Source organism: Galeopterus variegatus, unplaced genomic scaffold, assembly GCF_000696425.1.
Source record: "Galeopterus variegatus unplaced genomic scaffold, G_variegatus-3.0.2 Scaffold8197, whole genome shotgun sequence".
In the NCBI taxonomy this organism is placed as follows: Eukaryota; Metazoa; Chordata; class Mammalia; order Dermoptera; family Cynocephalidae; genus Galeopterus; species Galeopterus variegatus.
This window is the reverse complement of record NW_007734308.1, coordinates 19907-38294: the sequence shown is the minus strand read 5'-3', so window position 1 is coordinate 38294 and position 18388 is coordinate 19907. Positions and strand designations below refer to the sequence as shown.

The 18388-nt window shown below is 36.5% G+C and overlaps 1 protein-coding gene across 1 annotated transcript in view; it reads right to left on the bottom strand.

The window, feature by feature from the left end:
• Positions 1–18388, bottom strand: part of LOC103608244 (focadhesin-like) — a 41105-nt gene that overhangs the window by 10526 nt on the left and 12191 nt on the right. The window contains exons 8-11 of the mRNA XM_008592699.1: positions 7324–7452; positions 5563–5678; positions 2566–2826; positions 1828–1917 (exon numbers count right to left, since the gene is read on the bottom strand). Coding sequence (XP_008590921.1) covers positions 1828–1917; positions 2566–2826; positions 5563–5678; positions 7324–7452 — 596 coding nt within the window. The remainder of the gene's footprint in view (positions 1–1827; positions 1918–2565; positions 2827–5562; positions 5679–7323; positions 7453–18388) is intronic.

Below are 18388 nucleotides of genomic sequence, written 5' to 3'. Positions count from 1 at the left end.
ACCCCAGGAGTCGGTGCTCTTCACCACTATCTTATTCTTAACTCTAGCTCACTTGGTTAGAGCACAGTACTCTAACCAAGGTCCAGGGTTTGATCCCTGTACCGGCCAGCCACCCAGGGTGGGGAGAGTGGGAAAGAATACAACACAACCTGATCTAGTGGAGCAAACTAACTCGTTTGGAAACATCAGAACATTACTTAGTATGTTCCAGTGACAATGTTCTGAATGGTACTTTAGGAACCCGAGTGAGTAACAAGCAAACTTTAGCTCTAGGAACCATGAAGTAAATTACATGCTTTATTTCCAACTATACTATATGAATGTAAGAAGATATAATTAGTTATATGAATGTAATAATTATGGTAAGTAGTCACTGAGTCTTCACCTTGGGCCAGACACTGTTCCAAGCACTCAACATAGATTAAGTCATTTAACTCTCAAAATAACCCTAAGAGGTAGGTGCTATTCTCTCCCTCTTATAGATAATGAAACTGAGGCAGAAAGAGGTTATGAAACTTAAACAAGTTTCATTTATTGCTAGTAAATTGCAGAGCTGGATTTCAAACAGGAGCACTGAGGTTCCAGAGTCCATCCTCTTTAATAATTTCTTCATATTGCTTCTCTTTACTTAAAATGAGCTAATTTCCAAAATATGGATACTCCAAATAACTCCGTAATAGTGGTTCTCAAACCTTAGACACACCAAAATCACCTGGAGAGACTGTTAAAATACAGTCTCCTGACCTCCACCTCCAGAGTTTCTGATGCAATATGCTTGGAATGGGACATGAGAATTCAAAGTTCTAATTACTTCTCAGGCAATGCTGCTGCCACTGGTCCAGAAACCACACTTTGAGAACCATATATACATATGATGCAGAAATTTAAGGATACAATTGAATAGGCAAACCTGCCCTAAAGTGAAATAAATGACAAGATATTTGAGATGCCACGCTTTTCTGGAGAAAGGAGTCTATGAAGGCAAAAGTGCCCAGGACCCATGACAATCACATTGCAGCCCTGCTCATGTCACCTCTCTGGGTCTTCATTTCCTTGTCTGCAGAATGCAGAGATCATAAATACTTTCCACACCATTTCACCTCCAGTTCCCACCAGTGTGGGGGGGGGGGGGGGGGAGATCTCACGGTTCTCTAAACCTATGGTATTAATTGGTATGCAAGGTTGCCATCAAATAAGTATGTCATTTGAGATGTACATACACTACAAAATTATTGTTTATCTGCAACTCAAATTTAACAAAACATCTTGTATTCTATTTGCTATATCTGGCAACTTTATTGACATGCTACTTTTTGCTCATTCATCACTTGACTGAGCATGGATGTTGGGGGTACTTATAAATTATCCTGTGTCAGGGCTAATCATGCTTGTTTTTCAATCAACCACCCTTCTTCACTCCAAAAGGATAATATCAGAAGAAAGGAAATAAATGTGAGAACAGAACTATTTATTTATGCCTTCCATTCACCAGAAAGTTCTTTGGTCAGAACATTCCCACTCTCGTTGATATTGTACTGAAGAGGCTGCCCTGTATTTATTTTCTTGCCCATAGACGACACAAAAATGTTCTTGAAAAAGTGTTCTCTTAAAAAGTTATTCATCCATCCATACCACATTTACGAAGCACCAACCATACTAGTACGCTCAACACTAGACCCCACAGTGAAACAGAAAGATAGCTTCCTGAAATTAACCAGTAACTAATACAAAGTAAAACCAGCTTTGGCCAAAAGGACTCTATAATCAACTCTTCAATTGTAATTTCCATTTCAATAATGACAAAAATATAGATAGATATGTTATTACCTTAGTAATCTGAGCGACCCGATTGATGTCATCATCTGTCATTTCTGATAAGCATTTTGCTACACTAATATACAGCTCTAGATCATTTCTCTGGTAAAGAAAAAACCCAAGCATGTTAAAATACAACACAAAACAAGTCTATTCTTAATGTTCTGACAAATTACTAGATTTGCTTATCCCCAGGAACAGCAGCTGATGAAATTTTAATTTTAACCAAACCAAAACATACGGCCAATTTTTGTCATTTTAAAAACATCTTTCCTATTACTTTGTGTATTTGGCTGTACTTTTTTATTCTTATCAGAATTCTGTCATTCCAAATGAATTTTTAGCCTCTTTGTAAAACTACATTTCAGAGGTTTGTTGGGGGAGGGGAAGGGCTAATATTAAGGCATATGGTATAAATATTGGACACTATGCCCAAGGATTCTCCACGTATAAGGTGTAAAGATTTCTGAGCTTGCTCACCTTCTGCAGGCATTTGGTAAAAAGACCTAACAGCAAATTTCCTGGTGTAGCACTGGTTAACATGCTTCTGAGCTTGCTGAAAACTTCAGTTCTAAATATTCAACCTCAATTTAGATCTTGGAAGCAAACACACTCCTAGTGAAGAATGTGGTTATTTCTTGCTAGCCTTCCCACCCACATTCTTAAAACATACACCTCCCCACTTTGCCAAAAGACTTTAAAAAATCCCAAACATAAATTGTCAGGAATGTAAATATTTTTGTTCCTCACCCGAATCTTATTTGGCAGAAGGTAAAAAATTTTCCCAGTAGCTTCACAGAGCAGACTCCAGAGGTGATAGGCAGGGCTGGGCAGTTTCATGGCCTGGCTCAGACCCTGTAAGGCACTTGGGCATAACTCAGGATTGCAAAGTGGGGAAGCTGCTTTAAAAACTGCCACCATTAAGTTTTCAACAAAAGCCAGGATCTGTTCATCAGAGACATATTTTATCCACAGAGGCACAGATACCAGGAGATATTTCTTGATATTTAGCTGGAAGTAAAACAGAAGAAGTCAAATATAAATAGGCAAGGATGGGTTTGTGATGCTCAAAACCTCTAGGTCATCACTGTGTTTGAGGATAGACTGATGAAAGTTTCAGGTTATTCCCTCCGTCCTCATTTTCCCACAGCTTCATGGTCCAATGGGCCACTAATGCATGTAATTTTGGCTGCTGCAGTTACTTCTGATCCAGAGTGACTCAAGTATACATGGTATCTACCAGTCCATCTGTGAAGTACTAGCTTAAACCTTGGATCTTTTCAGTGAAGGGAATAAAATGCTACTTCTGAAAGTACATGACAGTGGCTATTCAGTTTTAAGAGGTTGCAATCTCTGGCATGAAAGCTCCTTAAGATGAAAGGTTCGTACACTGGAAATCAACTGAACAGAGCATGTGATATTATTAGCTTCTTTTTCTGATGGGAAATAAGTAATAAGGGAAACTAGCATGTTGAGATCATTTCTGAGCAAAGAACCACCACCAGCTGAGCATGTGGAACTGACCAAGGCATCTTCGAGTTCACAAGAGCCAATAAGGGGCACGGTTAGAAATAGCTCTGTTACGTGAAACAGACTTTAAGACAGTGGGCTTCAAAAGTTCTTAGAAACATTAGGCTTTAATATTTCCAATCAAAGTATCTAAATGGAGCTATCTAAAGATGCTAAAGGGGCAGCAAGCCTAAAAAATAAAATCTGACAATAAAACCAGTAAATTTCTAAAAAGATCAGGTAGTTGCATGAGTTCTCTGAAGAGTTTACTGTAAAGAATATGCCACCTCAGATCATATAAGAAAATGAATTCACAAACTTCATTTGTTAATTAACAAAGATAAAAAGAAACACCCATAATCAAAGACAAGCAAAAAGTAGCACAGATCTAAAAGAGAAATGGAAAGATAACTAAAGTCTAGAAAAATTTCTGAGATCAACAAAATAGGCTGTTAGAGATATGCCTAATTCAAAAGGAAGAAAGAGTTAATAGAAGAGGGCTTGGAGTCAACTAGGTATAGCTCTCCCATCTATTAACTAGGCAAACTTTGGTTGACTTCCATTTGCCTCAGTTTACCAACCCATAAAACAGAATAATAAAATGTATCTCTTGGAAGTGAAATAAGTCAGACACAAAACACTTCATACTGTGTGACTTCACTCTAAGGAATTTCTAAAATTTATATACAATTTAAGTTGATATAAAAGTTCTTTAGAAAAGGCAAAATTATAGAGACAGGAAGCAAACCAGTGGCAGGCTGGTTCTGAGGTTGGGAGTAGTGATTGACTACAAATAAGCACAATGGAACTTTGTTGATTTATAGAAGTACTTTTGGTGATGTTGAAAATCTATAAATGTACTAAAACTCATCAAATTTTACACTTACATGGCCACATTTTACGGAATATAGATTCTAATTCCAAAAAGCCATCTAAAAATTGACCTGTCAGAGTTGAAGAGAGATTAAATCTGATGCCTGTAAGTAGCAGGAACACTGTTGAAAATCTATAAATGTACTAAAACTCATCAAATTTTACACTTACATGGCCACATTTTAGGGCATATAGATTCTAATTCCAAAAAGCCATCTAAAAATTGACCTGTCAGAGTTGAAGAGAGATTAAATCTGATGCCTGTAAGTAGCAGGAACACGGCAAGTGCTCCGTAAGTGGTAGCTGGATGGAAGCCACTTGAAACAGGCAAAGTAATGTTGATAGTTAACAGAAAGGATGTAGACACCTTCAGAAACATCCACCTTCAATTAAAGAGAATTAGGAGGAGTAGGAAAGGTTAAAAAAAAAAAACCCAAAAAACAAAAACAGTGCAGATTAGGGACTAAAGCCAAGAGATGAGGAGATAAGAAGAGGGCTTTGCACTATTCTCACAGAACTAAAGCCTCCTAGAACAGAAGAATAATAAGCCAGGTTATGGAGAGAATTCAAAGATTAATCATTTAATTATGATCAACTAGTAAATCTCTAAGGAATCATGAAATGAATTTTTCTGTCCTAGCTTGAAATGTACTCAAAATTACACATCTTTACTAACTTCACATCTCTAAACACTCTTGCCCCATTTGTCTTATCTCCCCTTGGCCTATACTGGAAGGTGCTAGCATCCTCTCTCTATCACATACACTAGGCTGTGTCACTTCTTCCTCAACACTGTGCTCAAGCTTACACTTTGCTGAATGCTCCACAGGTGAACACCCTAGCAGAGACGTTCCACTCTCTCCATCGACGCCCTCCCACCTACAACACCTGACACCTCTGACCTAATGCCTAACCAAATCCCACCAAGTCTTCAATGCTCACCTTAATTACTGTCTCCTCTGGGAAAGGGAGGGATAATGTATTGAGGAGTCCAGTGCATGCAGATTTGCCTTTTTCTTAATATGTACTGAAATGACTGCATATACCATATAATCAAATAAACCTAGGTTCAAATAACTCTATAAAATTCTAGATGTATAATCTTGAGAAAGAAACTGTAATATCTCTGATCATCATTTCCCCCTTTTGGAAATAAGTAGTAGCTAAAGCATGAATGGTAATGGCTATGGCAGGGTTCTGAACTATATAATTTTCCAATCTGCTGGCCAACTACCATCAAGCCCTCAATTTTTGTAAAATCCCATTTGTCCACTCTTGACTTTGAGAACACACACCCGAACAAATGTTAATCTCCCCCAAAAGGGCCATATAAAAAGTGTTGCCCCACACTTAATTACTACATACACTCAGACCATGGATCAGTGGTGGTGTCACCCATAAACCCAACAATGCAGATGCATTCTGGGATGACTGTGCCTGGGTCACCATAATTTCAAGGCACAGTTGCTGTATGTCTTCCCCTGAAAGAGAAGAAGGGAAGAGAATATCAGTAATATAGCTGTTTCTCTGATTCATTTTCAGGCTTTAATATTTCCAATCAAAGTATCTGCTATGTGACTTTTGCAGATCATAGAACTTCAGTAAACCAAAAGGTATTTCAAGAGACCTATTATTTTTGAGGCAAAAGAATGGTATCATAGTCCCAAGTCTTAGAACAGGCAAGGGCCTTGAATTATCTAAGAAAATTTCTCTTATGATAGCCAGAGAAACCTAAACACTTAAACATTATCAAAAATATGACAAAATTCTAGCTAAAAATCTCTTGGTCTCTGTTTTCTCCTTCTCTCCGCTTCATATTCAGCACGTACAGAAATTCCTCTAGGTCTAGAATGGCTTAAAGATGTAGCCACATTCTCTACTAATCGATTCTTTTTAGTATTCTGATTCCCATTAGAAGACTTATTTTCCCAATAAGACCTTTTCTTCTTTTTTCTAAGGATTTAACTAAAACACAAAAACATTTTTAATACAGCACACAAAAGCAGATGAGGGACAGAGAAGTATATTTTCCAAATGAAATTTCTGGAACCCAGCATGGTGACATCATACCTTATGCAGGGATTAGGTTCAAATGAAAGCATTTAAGTGAAAAGTTGTGTACAGTCAAAATTATCTTTAATTATCTCTTAAATTGCACATAAATCACAGTATACACTCTGTACATTGTAAGTACTCTACTGTAAGTGATAGAGCACTCATGGCAAATACACACACACAATTTTACAACACTGTTTATTCTCCTTTCCTCCCTCCCCACTCCTCCTTTTTTTGGAGTTTTTGGCAAGTACATGAAGTTATATTTGCATGTAGTAACTCCATTCTGTATGAAAGAGGTTGCTGTGGATGAAGTGGAGGTGCTGAGGTACACATTCCCTTTGCCTCTCACCACAAGTATCTGTACTAGACAGAATAAAGGCCTCCAATGAGGTCCACATCCTAATCCCTGGAACCTGTGAATATATTACTTTACATGGCAAAGGAACTTTGCAGATGTGATTAAGGTTAAGGACCTTGAGATGAGGAGATTATCCTGGATTATTTAAGTGGTTCCATTAATCACTTGAGTCCTCAAACATGGAAAACCTTTCCTGACTACAGAGAACCAAAAAGATCAAGGCCTCAGTCGTCCATTGCTTGCTTTGATGATGGATAAAGGGAGCCACAAGTCAAAGAATGTGGGCAGCCTCTAGAAGCTGGAAAAGGGAAGGAAATGAATTCTCTCCTGCAGCCTCTAGAAAGGAATTCTGCTCTGCAGAATTGATCTTAATACCTTGATCTTAATCTGGTGAGAACCATGTTGAACTTCTGCCTGTAGAACTGTAAGATAATACGTTTGTGTCATTTCAAGCCTCTGAGTCTGTGGTAATTGGTCACAGCAGCAATAGAAAACTAATACAGATACCCATATGTTACTTCCTTGAGACCAAGGGCTCAATAACTCAGTAAAAGTAACCAGCCAGCCATCCCATCCAAAATGACAAGCCTCAAGATCCAAAAAGCCTATCCAGTCACTACCAATTGTGAATTGTGACACAGAATCTGTTTTTCTACTCAGGTCAAATCCTAAAAGCAAAGCCTGAAGACCTAAAAGCACCTGATATTTACCAAAGTTTAGCCTCATAAGTGAAGAGAGGAGTGCAGCCCAGTTCACAGGAGGATATTGGTAGCTTTCTCCAACAGCTGCTATGGGTTTCATCACTACTTTAAGAAGGGAAGGAGGCACTGATTCAGGACCTGAAACAAAAAAGAAAAAAATAATAATAAAACACCTTCACAGCATCATAAAAGTGAAAAATGCCAACTTGGCCTTCTTTCTTCTAGTTTCAAAGGATATTATATCACATCTTCAATTGTGGTCAACTCTTCAATTCTATGCTCTTAATCTCAATTCCATTTGCTACAAAACTTGCTCCCTCTGTTTGTTCTCTTATTTGTCTCTAGTCTTTCCCTCTTCTCTGTACAGAAGTAGCCACATTGCTACGTAGCTATCTTCCATACTCTTTTTGTTGAGTTTGTAAAAAAGAATAACTTACTCCACATTATTGCCTCATCCTTCACTCACTCACTCAATCCACTTCCAGCAGAGAGGACAAGTACGGCTTACTCAAGTACAGTCCCTTCTAAGGACTATGGATTACCTGGTCCCTATGACTGTAAATGGTCACATCCTGTACCATGTAATTTTCTGCTTCTTCTGCTCCTCAGCCTATGCCATGCTGACCACTCCAGAAATGAGCACCTAAGTGAGTAACAGCTAATCCATAGGTTAACCGGCTACCTATGACATAGTACCATTATTTTAATATCATATTCTTTTGGCGGGAGGAGGGTGGTGAGGTAATTTGAAATTGAAAAATTGAGACATCAGAGCAATTATGAGTGGAAACCTAAGCTGTCATTAGGGCCATTAAGGATCATGTAAAAGTGAAGTTACAGGAGATCAGAAATAGTGCATAAAAATGTAGAAGACTAAGAAGGAGAAGAGCAGCAGGATCAATATCAGTAGCAGAAGGGAAATCAGCATCAGCATAAAGAGAAGCAGAATCAGCAGGAAAAGGAAAAGCACAGTCAGGATCAACAAATAAAGCAGCACAATCAGCAGATGCTGAAAAAGGAAAAGCAGAAGTGGAGGCAGAGTCAGCAGAAGGAAAAACAGTTACTGAAAGGAGAAGCATGGGAAAAAGGAGAAGCACAGACCAAATCAGCAGATATCAAAAGAGGGGAAGCAGGAGCAGGTCAGAGTCAGCGGAAGGAAAAATTGCTGCAAAAGGGAGAAGCTTAGGAAAAAGGAGAAGCTGAGACTAAATCAGTAGACACTGAAGAAAGAGGAAGCAGAAGCAGGTGAAAGTCAGCAGAATTAAAAACAGCTGCAGAAAGCAGAAGCTTTGGAAAAAGGAGAAGCTGAAGCAGAAGCAGGGCAGAATCAGCAGAAGGAAAAAATGCTGCAAAAAGGAGAAGCTTAGGAAAAAGAAGCTGAGACTAAATCAGTAGACACTGAAAAAAGAGGAAGCAGAAGCAGGGGAAAGTCAGCAGAACTAAAAACAGCTGCACAAAGCAGAAGCTTCGGAAAAAGGAGAAGCTGAGGCTAAATCAGTAGATACCAAAAGAGGGGAAGCAGAAGCAGAGCAGAATCAGCAGAAGGAAAAATTGCTGCAAAAAGGAGAAGCTTAGGAAAAAGGAGAAGCTGAGACTAAATCAGCAGACACTGAAAAAAGAGGAAGCAGAAGCAGGGTAGAGTCAGCAGAATTAAAAACAGCTGCAGAAAGCAGAAGCTTAGGAAAAAGGAGAAGCTGAGACTAAATCAGCAGACACTGAAAAAAGAGGAAGCAGAAGCAGGGTAAAGTCAGCAGAATTAAAAACAGCTACAGAAAGGAGAAGCTTAGGGAAAAGGAGAAGCTGAGACTAAGATATTGAAAAAAGAGGGAGCAGAAGCAGGGCAGAGTCAGCTGAAGAAGCAGCAATGTGTAATCAGCAGAGAAAAGCAGCAGAATCTGCAGAAGCTGAAAAGGAGAAGCAGAAGTGGGGAGAAGTCTGCAAAGGAAGAACAGCAGCAAAAAGGAGAAGCATAGGAAAAGGGAGAAGCATATGACAAATTAGCAAGAAAAGCACAATTAGAAGCTGAAAAAAGAGGAAGCAGAAGCGGAGGTAGAATCAACAAAAGGAACAGCAGCTGAAAAAGGAGTAGCACAGGGAAAAGGAGAAGCATATAAAAATGGGTAAAGGATTGACATTTCTCCAAAGATGATATACAAAAAACCAACAAGCATATAAAAAGATGTCCAAATCACTAATCATCAGAAAAATGCAAATCAAACCAAAATGAGGTATCACTTCACACATATTAAGTTGGCTACTGCATAAAAACAAGCAAGCAACAAAATAGAAAATAACAAGTGTTGTTGGCAAAGATATAGAGAAATTGGAAGCCTGTGCATTGTTGGTGGGATTGTAAAATGGGGCTATGGATATGGAAAATAGTTCCACCCAAAATGAGAAATTTTTTATATAAATATAAAATTATAAATAGAACTACCATATGATCCAGCAATCCCACTTTCGGATATATATCCAAAAGAATGGAAAGCAGGGTCTTGAAGACATATTTGCACACTGATGTTCATAGCGGGACTATTCACAATAGCCAAGAGGTAAAAGCAACCCAACTGTTCATCAACAGATGAATGAATAAACAAATTCTGGTATATACATACTACAGAATATTATTCAGCCTTAGAAAGGGAGGAAATATCACAGGCTACAGCATAGATGAAACTTGAGGACATTATGCTAAATATACGATTCCACTTATATGAGTATTTAAAGTAGTCAAATTCATGGCGGGGGGGAGTAAAATGGTGGTTACCAGGGACGGGCGAAGGAGGGAGAGTTATTGTTTAATGGGTATGGAGTTTCAGTTGTGTAATATAAAAAAGTTCTGGAGATCTTTTTCACAAAAATGTGAAGTATATTAACACTCCTGAACTGTACACTTAAAAATAGTGAAGAGGGTAAATTTTATGTTATGTGTTTGTTACCACAATTTTTTTAAAAAGATGATATATATATTCAGAACAAGCAAAAAAAAAAAAACAGAATTAGTAGAAGCTGAAAAAAGTAAAAGTGGAAATGGAGACAGTCTCTTTTTTTCCTCTTTATTTTATTTTATTTTTTATTTTTGACTTCCAGCATTGAAGGAAATCTCCGTCAAACACTAGCTCACAAGCTAAAGAAATAGAGCCTTCAGAGACCATACATGACAAAAAATAAAGGCATAACAAATATAGTTTTAAAAAGTCACTAAACATGGGAACAACTACAGTCTACACCAAGAAACAAAAACAAACACTGAGGAGAAAAAAGAATCTGATACTGAGTTACCATGTTGTAATATTCAAACTATTCAGTTTTCAAAATTCTGGAGATGAATGGTAGTGATAGTTGTACAACAATGAGAAGATAATGTCACAAAATTGTATAGTTAAAAATGCTTAAAATGATAAATTTTATGTTATGTATATTTTACCACCATATTTTTTTTAACTCTTGGAATAAAACTAAAATTTGCCAGACATTCAAAAAAAAAAAAGTTCAATTTCCAACAAAAATTATGGAACATAAAAAGAACAAGAAATTATGGCCATTTTGTACAAGAAATTAACAGAAACTGTCCCTGAGCAAGGACAGACATTGGGCTTACTACACAAAGACTTAAAAACAATTGTCTAAAATATACTCAACTAAACGAAACTATGGACAGAGAACTAAAGGAAACCAGGAAAATGACATATAAACAAATAAGAACATCAATAAAGAAATTTTTTAGAAGGAATCAAACAGAAATTCTGGAGCTAAAAAGTACAGCAAGGTAATGAAAAACTCATTAGAGGGTATCAGTAGCAGATCTGAATAGGCAGAAGAACAAATTGGCTCACATGAAGACAGGTCAATTGAAAATATTCAGTTTCAGAAGCAGAAAAAAAAGTAGGAAAAAAATTAACAGAGCCTAAGAAAATCATGAAGCATACCAACATATGCATAATGATAATCCCAGAAAAACAGTAGAGAGAGAAAGGAATGTAAAAAATATTTGAAGAAATAATGGCCAAAAACTTCCCAAATTTGATAAAAGATACAAATCTACACGCTTGAGAAACTCAACAAACTTGAAGAAAGATAAATGCAAAGAGATCCACACCAAAACTCACTGTAATCAAATTTTCAGAGAACTAAGACAAAGAGAGAATCTTGAAAGCAGCAAAGAAGTCACTCATCAAATACAAGGGATCATCAATAAGATTAACAGATTTCTCATTAGAAACCATGGAGTTGGGTAACATTTCTAAACTGCTGAAAGAAACAAATTGTCATCCAAAAATTCTATTCCCAGAAAAACTATCATTCAAAAATTAAGGAGAAATGAAGACATTTCCAGAAAAACAAAGCTGAAGGAGTTCATCGCTTACAGATATGCCCTAAAGAAATGCTAATGGAAGTCCTTCTGGCTAAAATAAAAGGACACTAGACAATAATCTAGTCAGTAATTTGAAGCCATGCAATGAAATAAAGAACTCTGGTAAAAGTTAATTACACAGATAAATATAAAAGCCAGTATTATTATATTTTTTGTTTTGCAACTCCCCTTTTCACTTACTATATGATTTAAAAGGCAAATAAATAAAACAATATATTAGTAGGCACACAATGTATAACATGTAATTTGCAACAAAAACAATGTAAGGGCGAGGGATGGGGCTTTATAGGAGCAGAGTTTTTGTATGTTGGTGGAGCTAAACTGGCATCAATTCAAACTAGATTAATAAAGTAGTTTAACAACGATAAAAACACATGTGCATCAACAGAGACATGAAATACATGAAGTAAACATTGACAGAATTGAAAGGAGAAACTGACAGCTCTACAACAACAGTTGGAGACTTCATATCCTAATTTCATTAATGGATAGAATATCTACACAGAAGATTAATAATGACACAGAGGACCTGAACAAAACTATATACCAAAGAGACCTAGCAGGCATAGATAGAACGCTCTACTCAACACCATTTCAAGTGCACATGGAACATTCTTCTGGACTGACCACAAAACAAGTCTCAATAAGTATAAAAAGTGTGAAATCATATAAAATATTCTCACTAACCACAATAAAACGAACCTAAAATAACAGATTTCCAGGAAAATTGGAAAATTCACAAATATGTGGAAAACAAAAAACACACTTTTAAATGACGAATGGATGAAAAAGAAATCACAAGGAAATTAGAAAACACTTTCAGATGAGGGAAATGAAAACACAAAATACCAAAACTTATGTGATGCAGCAAAAGCAGTGCTGAGGGAGACTTATAGCAATAAATGCCTATATTAAAAAAAAATAGAAAGAACTCAGATCAATATCCTAAATTTATATCTCAAGGAACTAGAAAAAGAGGAAACAATATACCCAAATTTAGCAGACAGAAGAAAATAATAAAAGTTTACAGTGGAGATAACAAAAATGTAGAATAAGGAAAAATAGAACAGAACCAAAAGTTGGATGTTAGAAAACAACAAAATTGGCAAACCTTCAGCTAGAATATGGAAAAAAAAAAAAAAAAAAAGAGAAGGTGCAAATGAAATCAGAAATGAAAGTGGAGGTATTTCCACTAACCTTACAGAAATAAAAAGGATTAAAAAAAAAAAAAAAAAAAAAAAAAAAAAGGAGAAGGTGCAAATGAAATCAGAAATGAAAGTGGAGGTATTTCCACTAACCTTACAGAAATAAAAAGGATTATAAGAAAATGCTATGAAAAACTGTATGCCAACAAATCTGATAATATAGATTAAATGAGCAAATTCCTAGAAACACACAAATTACCAAAATTCACTTGGGAAAATAGAAGATATAAACAGACCTATAAAGAAGTAAAGAGATTGAATGAGTAATCAAAAGTTTCCCAGTAAAGTCCAGAAGTCTCCATTGGTGGGTAAATTCTATAAACACTTAAAGAATTAATACCAATCCTTCTCAATTTTTTCCAGAAGATAAAAGAAAAGGGAACACTTCATAACTCATTCTACGAGACCAGCATTATCCTAATACCAAAACCAGACAAAGACACCATAAAAAAAAACAAAAAAAAACTAGAAACAAATATATATATATATATATATATATTTTTTTTTTTGACCTTTAAGGGGATCGCAACCCTTGGCACAGTGTCGTCCACACCACACCCAGCCAGTTAGCGCACCAGCCATCTCTATATAGGATCCAAACCCGTGGCCTCGGCACTACCAGTGCCATACTCTCCCAAGTAAGCCACGGGGCCGGCCTAAGACAAATATTTTTTATGAATATAAACATAAAAATTCCCAACAAAACACTAGCAAACAGAATCCAACAGCATATTGAAAAGATTATATACCATGATCAAACAGGATTTATTCCAGGAAAGCAAGAGTTGTTCAAAATAAGAAAATCGATCAGTGTAATATACAACATCATAGAATGAAGGAAAAATACCTACATGACTATCTCAATTGATACAGAAAAGCTTTTAACAAAATTCAATACCCTTTCCTGAAAAAGAGGATTAAAAAAATAGATAAACTGGACTATTTCCAATCAGAGCTGTCTCAAAAATCAGCACATTTTCTTAGGCTAGCCCCACGCACTAACCACCTCCTTACCCTTGGCCTCTCCCACCTAAAACTTATGAAGGTAAAACTAGTAATGTGCCTTCCAGTGATGTTTCTCTCCCCTCCAACAAACACTTTTACTTTTTAAATGTTAAAGCTCAACAAACCTGCCACTCTTCTGTGATGTGCTACCAGTAACTGATGCTTTATTTCTATTCCATCTTGAAATGTAATACTGAAGTTCAGGAAATATTATTAGGGAGTTAATTGTACTACTAGAAGGAAAAGAATTTCTGACAAAAAAAAAGTAAATACATTAATAAAAACATTCATTCACTCAACCATTTATTGAGTATCTTGTTAGGTATCAGGTAGTGTTTCCATTAGTGGAGATAGTTGAACGAGACAGAATAGATCTCTATGTTCCTGGAGCTTATATTCTAATAAGAGGACAAGCAAAAAACAAGGCAAAATCAGGTGTGGTAAATTCTGTGATAAAAACAAAATGCTGTGAAAGGAGCTAACCGATTGGCTACTCACATAACTCTATACTGATTACACACACGTGGCAAGTGTGCCTATAGAATGCTGGTTGCAAATTAGAGTCTTAGATTTCACACAAAAAACACAAAAATTAAGTTGCTCTTTTGGGGTCCTTTCAGTGCATGATTAATATAAATGGCCTGATGAACTAGCAAACATAATAAATAAATATCTGTGCATGGAATTTTATTTCTCTCCTGTAACAATGTGTGTCCAATTCTGTATTAGAAATCATTAATTCATAAGCAGAGTTCTAGGTAAAAAACTTTCTTGGATAAAATCTTCCATATTTAAAAGGGCAGAGAATCAGTACTTAGAAGCATAACTAGAATCACAAAAAATTTTCCACTATATTTGCAAGGAATTGATTCTGACACTAACTGGAATGAAAGGAACTAAAGTAACTATTAGAATTGCTGAAAATACTTGGCAGTTCCCTGCACTTTGGGGGAGGTATGGAAGGAGAGGGAGTCTCACAGCCTAGGGAAAACAGAATCTCTAGTTCCTTCCCCACAGATCTCTAGCATTAGATAAAAGATCTAATCTAAGAACAGGAAGATCAGTTCCTTTACTACAGCTCTGTTTTTCAAACAAATGTCTCAGATAAGAAAAATTACTGGAATGCTTTATGGACAATGGATTTGGAACTGAGAAGGTCTAATGGTACTTGTTAAAAAGATCCAGATGTTTTAAAATCTGGATATGAAGTTGCTTTAAATCTCTCATCCAGTTGACAGCCTCAAAGAACCCTGATATAAGTGGCATATCCAAACATAATGCATTACACAACAGAACCCATTATCATACATACTTTGGCTACATGGAGGATCAGATCTCAACGCCACAATGCACATGTGTAACCCCTACAGTGAAATTCTTGCAACAAGTAAGCTAACTACCAGGGTGTGTAGAGTCTCCATCACCAGCACATTGCTTGTGTGGTATAGATGTGTCTTTAATTTCTCCATTTTCAGCGTTGCTTAGAGGCAACTTAGCTTGGAATTATCCAGCCAACGTATATATGCTTAAAGGTATAAATCAACAAATATTTTAAAACTATTACATGCCAAGTAGTCTGTTCTAAGTATTTAGGATAAAACACAGATGTTCTTCCTGCCCGTCGAGGAAATTGCAGTCTAAAGAAAAGACAAGCCTAAGGGGAAAGAAAAGAAAAGTCTAAGGGAAAGACAGACTTTAAACAAAGAACTATAAATAATTATGTAAATAATGACATGTATCTAAAGTACCATGACAAACATAGGAAAGTATCACTTAAAAAATCTAACCTAATCTGGGAAAATCAGGGAAGCCCCATCTTCCCCACCAAAGAAAGGATATTTAAATCAAGATGGAAAGGATGAGTAGAATTTTTCTAGACAAAATCTATAGAAAATACAAGCAGAGAAAATTACAGCATGGCATATTTATGGGAACTAAGAGATACTTAGCTCCTGCCAGAAGCTACTCTACAATCAAGACAGCTGTTGCAAAAAATTGATGATTCTGATATATCAGTCAGATACTAAAAGTCGGTAGTGTGTTGTCTTAAGACCAAATACTTCAATGACATTCAGAATTATTAGAAACAAAAACATCTTTGGGCCCCTTAGCACTAGGAAGGCTGCCACATAGGGTGGCAGCCAGCGGAGATCAGGACCTGAGTGAAAAAGGCAAATTAGTAGGTCTGTGGCCCACTGGGGCAGGAGACTGGTAACATACAGGAGGATTGAGTATGCGAGCAAATATACTGAGAATAATGGGAGCCGTATTCCTTACTGTCAGAGAAGAGAGTTACAAGCAAGAAAAGAAAGGTAGAATGAACCCCGTGGTGTTGAATTAGAATTGATGAGTAGAATTTTTCTAGACAAAATCTATAGAAAATACAAGCAGAGAAAATTACAGCATGGCATATTTATGGGAACTAAGAGATACTTAGCTCCTGCCAGAAGCTACTCTACAATCAAGACAGCTGTTGCAAAAAATTGATGATTCTGATATATCAGTCAGATACTAAAAGTCGGTAGTGTGTTGTCTTAAGACCAAATACTTCAATGACATTCAGAATTATTAGAAACAAAAACATCTTTGGGCCCCTTAGCACTAGGAAGGCTGCCACATAGGGTGGCAGCCAGCGGAGATCAGGACCTGAGTGAAAAAGGCAAATTAGTAGGTCTGTGGCCCACTGGGGCAGGAGACTGGTAACATACAGGAGGATTGAGTATGCGAGCAAATATACTGAGAATAATGGGAGCCGTATTCCTTACTGTCAGAGAAGAGAGTTACAAGCAAGAAAAGAAAGGTAGAATGAACCCCGTGGTGTTAAATTAGAATTGTAGATATTGGTGTAAACTCACAGTTTTCATTTTATATATAGCCAAATATAGAAGTAAATATAGATATAAAAGAAAGAGAAAGAGAGAGAGAGAGAGAGAGGAGAGAGAGAGAGAGAGAGAGAGAGAACATATATTTCCTAGTTCTGTCCACTGAAAGGGCCTGGGAGCAGTGATTACCCCAGCAGCAATGAGACACTTTGCACCCAGGTCTTAGCTTCTAAATACCATTCTCCACTGGGCTACCTGGCTTTACAGGGATGAGGATAGTACAAGATAAGCCTAGAACACCTTCTTGTGCCAGGTGAGAAAGTACTCAAACAATGATGGGGTCATGTCAAAGGACACTAGAGCCAACTTGAAGAGGCTCTTATTGGCCAAATCTGGGACAATATGAAGATCAAAATAATAAATAATTAAATAATAAAAATAGGAATTTAGCAGTGCACACTAATGGAAAAATTAAAGAAAAGGGGAAGGAGAGGGAAAGAAAGGTGAAGGGGAGGGGAGGGGAAAACAAAAGGGAAAAGGAAGGAAAAAGAAGGACAGGGAGAAAAGAGGAGAGGAGCTCTTCCCTACAGCAGAATGCTTACTAAAAAATTGTAGATCAGACAACGAAATTATAAAAATCACCTTTTGGCAACCATAGAGTAATAATTAGTTCAGGCAAGAAACATTAATGGATGCTAAAACTAATGAGTGAAAATAAGAAGAAAAGTAGGATATTCGTAAAGCCTCAAAATATCTCCACATAAAATATTTATTGATGATAAATGAAAAATAGAGAAACCTGGAAGACATTACCTTATCCAGGTGATCAAAGTTAATCTCACCAGTGGAGGTAGACAGACATCACATGCCACCTGATGGGAGGCAGTGAGAGGAAAATAGTTCCTCTTCTGTGATATTCCTGCCAAAAATGATTGACCTGACTCTAATATGAGGAACAACAGGCAAACCCAAAGTGAAGAATATTCTATAAAACAACTGGCTTCTAACCTCAAATCATGTTAAAGTCAGGAAAGTCACAGAAGGACTGAGGAACTGTTCCCCATTAAAGGAGACTAAAGAGACATGACAAATAATTGCAATATGACATTCCAGATTAGATTATTTTTCTATTAAAGACATCATTGGGATTGCTAAAGAAATTATTGAATAGGGTTTCCGGGTAAATGGAATATGAGAGTTCTCTGGCTGTTTTGCAACTTTTCTGTAATTTAAAAACTAAAGATAAAATGTAAAAAAAAAAAAAAAAGGTATACATTTTAAAAAAGAAACTCTAAAATTTAACTAAAAGAACCAACATCTTAAATAGTAAATACATGCAAAAATGTTCATTCCTTCTGGCAATGAAATGCAAATTAAAGCAGTCTTAAGGTAATTTTATACCTGTTTGTTATTCCTGTCATTTACTTATATTTTAGTTTGCTTTGTAATAGGATATTATAACTAGAAAGGGTTTTATCTTTATTTTGCTTTGTAAGTACTGTCACATAAAATGACTCATAATTCTTACAAAAACTCTATAAACAAAATTCAATTACTTTCTCCGTTTTACAGAAGCAATTGAGGCTTAGAAACTTGCATAGCTTCCCTGAAGCTACATAGCCAGCAAGTAGTGGAAGTGGGATGTGAACCCAGGCAGTCTGGCTCCC